Source organism: Microtus oregoni, unplaced genomic scaffold (genome assembly GCF_018167655.1).
Source record: "Microtus oregoni isolate MIOR12 unplaced genomic scaffold, Mior012 000077F_ref0000221, whole genome shotgun sequence".
NCBI lineage: Eukaryota > Metazoa > Chordata > Mammalia > Rodentia > Cricetidae > Microtus > Microtus oregoni.
The window spans coordinates 5,495,593-5,501,592 of NW_024544029.1; the positions used below are offsets into that span (position 1 = coordinate 5,495,593).

Sequence of the window (6,000 nt, forward strand, 5' to 3'; positions counted from 1 at the left end):
TCCAGGACAGGAACCAAAAGCTACAGAGAAACCCTGTCTCAAAAAATAAAAAAATAAAATTAAAAAACCTCCACCAAGTGACCTCATGCATCACTTCACAAGGACCCTGTTCACGAGAACAGTCAAGTCACTGAGCATACACGTGTTAACTGTCCCTACATGCCATATTATACCAGCCCATATTAAACTTCCTTACAACTCTGGCTTCTACAGTTTATATTAAATGAAAAGCAGTTTAATTAATCAGAAAACATGTGACTGACAAAATATAAACAGGCAAGAAGGGGCATTATTCCATATTTTGGCATAAGAGAGCAATGGAGAATTACAATAATGACCGTACAAACCCTGGGGAAAATTCTTTTAAATTATTTAAATAAATAAAAGATTCAGATATGGTGGTGCAGATTTAATCCCAGGACTTGGCAGGCAGAGACAAGAAGATCTCTGAGTTTGAGGCCAGCCTGCCTGATCTATACAGTAAATTACAGGGCAGCCAGAGCTACACAGAGAGACCCTGTCTCAAAAACAAATCAATCTATAAAAAAAAAAAAAAAATCAATCTATGGGGGCCAGGCATAGTGGCTTCTAAACCAGCCTAGACTCTCTTTGCAATGAAGGGGAAAAAATAAGTAAAATCTACACAGCCTTGCAGGAGAGTGCTCTGCTCACCGGGGTGATGGTGACACAGCCCCATGGCAAAGCACTCATGGGGGTGATGGTAGACGCTCACCTAGCATGTGTAAGGCCCTGACTCAATCCTCAATACTCCAATAAAGAAAATCAGACATTTTAAACACATGGATCTGGGGCTGGCCCAATGGTTCAGCAAAAAGGCACCAGCCAACAAACCTAACAACCTTAGTTCACCATTCAAGACCTGGATGGTGGGAGGGAGAAAACTGATCCCACTGTTCTCCTGATTTCCATCACGCACCATGACACGTGTGTGCGAACACGCACATGAGCACACACAGACACACACATGAGCTCATGTGCATACATAGTGTGTAATTAATAATTAATGTAATTTAATAAAAGTCTATAGGACTGAGTGAGGGTAGAAATCAGTGGTAGAATGCTTCTTTAGCATGCAGCAATATAAATAAAAATAATCTATACTCCAGACTTGAACTCTTGACATCAGGTATTTCAGTTGCCTGGGGGGGGTGGGGTATGTAGCCTACAACTCCATGAATTCGTGACACATCTGGAGGGAAGTGAGTCCCCGCTGCAGGTAAACTGAAAGGCTTTACAAATTTTCTGCTGATGAAAGTTGACCTGCTCATTTCTGAGATTAAAATTCAGTCTGCCCATATTTCCCCTTTCTTTTCAACCCTCCTACAATTCCTAAGAAGGTGCCCTCTATGTCTCCGCCTCCAAGGTGGACTCTGTGCCACTTTCAGGACTCAGAGACAGGGAATGAAACATGTAGGGACAGGGGGTGTGATGCTGTTCATGCCCAGAAGTGTCCAAACAAGAAAAGGGAGGCTCCCTTCCGGTAAGTGTTGTTTTATCTTAAATACCTTTCCAGCCGCCACCATCTCTGGGCTGTTCTCAGACACGGAAAGACTTGCTCACCCTCCAGCCTGCACCACCAGCGCTGGCCTAACACCCAGTGCTGTGCGCCTGCCAAATCACAGCCTTTGCTACCAACTACACAACTTGTACTTACAGCTCTCTGATGCTTTTCACAACGGGAAAGCTTCCTCTTTCTTAGAAGGCAGCCCCTGCGCATGGCTCTATCATGGTCTTGTGTGACGTTTTGTTGACTTTTTTAGAGATGTCCCCTAGCAGGCTGGCACAGCATCCTGTTCACCTCTGTATCCTCCGCACAGGGAAGGCAGCTGAGCAGCAGGCAGACACCGTGAATCTAAGAACCGACAAGGCTATGCAGAACTGTGGCATAAACACTGAATGCAGTGTTTCCTAGGGGGAAATCTGAGCAATCACAACTCAGATACTGCAATCGTCCAGATTCCATAATAATATCACGGCTTGAGATAATGGTGCCCACTCAATGGGCAGTGTTAAACAAAATCCTTTAACCTTTCTGAGTCCAAATTTTCCCTGCTGTTAAACCAAGGAGGGGGTAAATATACCTGTTCTACCCCATCGAGAAGGTTAGTGATGTTCAGATGACAGTGCATAGGAAAAGCATCACACAACAGACACTAGGTCAGATTTAAACAGACAATGCTCATCAAGCCCATTCCACCAAAGGGGTGAAGTCCAACAGAGCTTACTGTCAAGGGAGGACACAAGCAGATCCCGAGAAAAGATAGAAATAGGAACTATGCTAAGAGCCATATCCAACTCATCTATCAAGCTCACTTATAAATTCAGTTTCTAAATGGTTCTCCAGACAGTCCCAGGCTGTTAGTGCAGAAGCGGTCCCTGGTGAGCGGCTGGAGAAGCTGACCCATCACACGGCTCTGCACAGGCTCTGCGGCAAACAGCCCAAAGGAGGCACCGACCTACATCTCACCCGATGTGTGATCAAAGCCTGCAGCACAACACACACGGACACACACTGATACACGCACAAAGAAAATTCTCTGCCAGTAGTTTGCTCAGATTCTCCTACCTTTAGGACCAACTACAGCCTGAAACTAAGAAAAAAAAAAAAAACAAGGAAAGACCAAATCTGCCAATGTCAGCAAGTCGTGACAAACACAGAGGTCTTTAAAAGAAAAAAAAAAAAAAAGCAAAGTTTTTTTGTCAGAACAGTAATTACAGAGAAAAAAATTTTTTTGAAAAGGCTAGGTCAAAATATACTGCTGATGTCACAAACACCACCACAGATTTGAGGACCCTTGCTGATGTCACAAACACCACCAAAGATTTGGGGACCCCTGGCTTATTTTAACTTCACTTGAACTCCAAATAGCACCAACCATCTGTGTACTTGAAGCAAGACAGACAGATGGCCAATCCGCTGACATTGCAGGCTCAAGGTTTCTCAACTGTTATCTCCTTCTGGAGCACGAAGACTAAAATGCAGGCTAATGCAGTACAAACCCTTAAGAAATAAATTTAAACTAAGCCATGTGCCAATCAAAACATTCTGCCTGGGAAAATAACCCATTCACTTGACCTTCAGATGTCTAAAGGCTGCTGTCTCCAGTTTCTAAGACTTTCACACCTTTCTCCGAGAGCAGGGTGAGCTAATCAGCGGCAGATCCTCGAAATAGGTCCTCAGAACAGCTCTCTCCACAGATGTCTAGAAACACCCTGAGTTGTAAACAGTCACGCAGAGCAGATCACATCCAGAGGAGCGCCCGGGACTTCCCTTTCCCGATGAAAGCAATCAGAACCTATTTTTAATCTCCCTCTCACGCAAACATCCAGCCAAACCTCCCTTTCTGGCTAAGGAAAGCCACAGCTGATTTGTTATTTAAAAAAAAATAATAGTAACTGTTTAAAAAGATTTGAATGGAGTTAATCAGACTTAATGACAACACTTTCACACAAGGATGACAAGGCAAAGGAAAATCTTAAGGGAAACATATTTTAAGAAACTACTTCAACTGATTTTTTTTTTTACCTGGTGAGTATTTTGACCAAAGGTATCACCGGGCAACCAGCCCAAAGGATTCCTATCTTCCTAAGCACATCCCAACTGATTAATTGAAAAATAATATGTTGGTAATTACATGCAGGTGAAAACACACCACCCTATACATTGGGAAAGCCTTAAAGTGTTATTAAAATTAATTATTTCCTTCAATTGCTTAAGATTTGTAACACTCAAATTCATCCTGGTTTTTCACTGTAAGTGACTTTTAAGGGGAAAAGCCCTTTAAAAAGCCATGGTAAGTTAACAAAAGTGAGAACTGGAACTCTCCTGGGAACTTGGTCACATTCTTTCCCCCCTACCCCATCAACAGTTTCTAATGCACTTGAAAAATAATGGTGAAGGCCTTTGGCAAGGAATTCAACAATATGTAACTCTGGAGACATCAGCAAAGTACTGACACCCAGCGCGGAGAAAATGCTGCTTTTGTTCAGAGGCCGCCTGCGATAAAAACAGGAACTTTACAGAGAGCTGGTGGCAAAGGCGCATTCCCTGATCACATGCCCACAGCCGGCATTGCGCTTCTCATTGTTGTCCAAGTGACTTTTCTAGTAACAGTGTCTAGATATAGTCCATGTTTGAAATTATCTAAATAAACCCAACCCTCCCTGTACTAATCCATTGTCAAAAGAAAGAGGGTGCTGGCCAGGATTTGCACGTAACCGGTAGCCACCTCTTCAAAGACTCCAAAAGATGATCAGATGCGGAAACCCAGCCTGAATACAGGTGCCAAGAAAAAGCCCCGCTGTCCCCCATGAGAGAAGCCGTCTAAAAGCAGCAGCATCGGGTGTCTCTCTGGGTTAACGCCACTGCCTCTAACCTCGGACCCTCAATGGCTCCCCGCTCCTTTCTCACGCCTGTCACTGGTGAGGCACCTCGCATTGTTAGAGAAGCAGGAAGAGATGGAGCTGCGGCGTTGCCCTGGGTCTCTTTCCAAAGGCAGGAGATGGGTGCAGGCGTGCGGCCCTTCAGGAGAAAGGCAGGGCAGAGGGGCAAGGTGTCAGCCGGAGGGCGCAGCTTTGTCTCGAGCTGACCAGTCTCCAAGTCCTGCTGGGGCCCCCAGGGACAACAATGAAAGCGCAGCCACGCTTCGCGGGTGGGGAGCGGCGAGCACCCGGCCCAACCTCCCCGCAGGCCGCCGCCCGCCCGCCCTCCCGCCCGCCCGCCCGCCCGGGCCGCCGCGCGCCTACCCTCCGACAGCTCCAGCTCCAGCTCAGCCAGCTGCGCCCGCACCTCGGGGGGCAGCGCGGCCACCGCGGCCGGCGACGGCTCCAGGCCTCGCTCCGCCATCGCGGCTCCGCCAGCCACACTCCGGAAGACGAGAGGGGGCCGAAGGAGGGACGGACTGACGCGGGCCCACACCCCGGTTACAGGATCCGGCTCCAGCCGCTGAGAGCCGCCGGCGCTGCCGCAGCTGCCGCCGCCGCCGCCGCCATGAGCTGGGGTCACGTGAGCGCGCGGCCCCGCCCCCGCCCCGAGGACGCCCCGCCCCGGAGGCGCAGGACGAGCGTGGCTACGGCGCCCTCTGCCGCCTGGCTTCGGGAGCGCAGAATGGAGTCGTCTCGGCTCGGCCAGGAGACACACAACACTTACGTTCCAAACTCTAAAGCAAGGAATTTCCTCCGAGGCTTTTGCCCTACTTCTTCCAGCCCCTTTCATCCCTTAGAGCATGCCTCTGTCCTGTCCTTTCCCCCACTTTGCCTAATGGCCACCTCTCTAAGAGGGCCTGCAACAGGCCATGCCATGTCCACCAGTTACTGAATTCCACCTGGCAAACCCTCCCCCCTTTTTTTTCTTTTTCAGTTACAAGCTTTAAGACAGGAGAAAGCTAAGTGTCTCGTGCATGTAATCCCAGCACTCCAAAGGTGGAAACCGGAGGATCTGGAATTCAAGGTCATTTTCTTTCCTCAGTGGGAGCCAGCCTGGGTTACCTGAGACCTGTCTCAAAACACAAGAAAAAAGGATTACAGTAGAATGTGCTACATCTTGTCTTGATTCATAAAGAATTATAAAAAATAAAAACAAAAAACCTTAGTTAGCAGTGGAGGGGGAGTGAAGGCATGGTTCTGTTCTTAAAACCGCTAACTGCTTTTGGTAAGGACTGAAGCCCAGTTCTCAGCACCCGTGCTACAGGACCTGAAGCCTTCTGTGACCTCTGCAGACACCCCCACATTCGCATACAAACAAAATTCTATTTATTTGCTTCTTTGGTTGGTTGGTTTAGTTTTTCGAGACCCAGCTTCTCCGTGTCCTAGAACTCATTTTGTAGACAAGGCTGACCTCGAACTCAGAGATCCACTGGCTTCTACCTCCCAGTGAGTGCTGGGTCTCAAAGCATGCCAGCACCACCACCCGCCAAAATAACTTTTCATTTTTTTATTATTATTTATTTATTTATTACATACCAATCCCAGTTCCCCATC

At 47.5% G+C, this 6,000-nt stretch overlaps 1 protein-coding gene across 5 annotated transcripts in view; it reads right to left on the minus strand.

The window, feature by feature from the left end:
• Positions 1-4,997, minus strand: part of Dip2b (disco interacting protein 2 homolog B) — a 186,819-nt gene extending 181,822 nt beyond the window's left edge. For all 5 annotated transcript variants that reach the window (XM_041642505.1, XM_041642503.1, XM_041642501.1 and 2 more), the window contains exon 1: positions 4,768-4,997. In XM_041642505.1, coding sequence (XP_041498439.1) covers positions 4,768-4,867 — 100 coding nt within the window. In that variant the 5' untranslated portion in view covers positions 4,868-4,997. The remainder of the gene's footprint in view (positions 1-4,767) is intronic.
• Between the last annotated feature and the right edge of the window lie 1,003 nt (positions 4,998-6,000).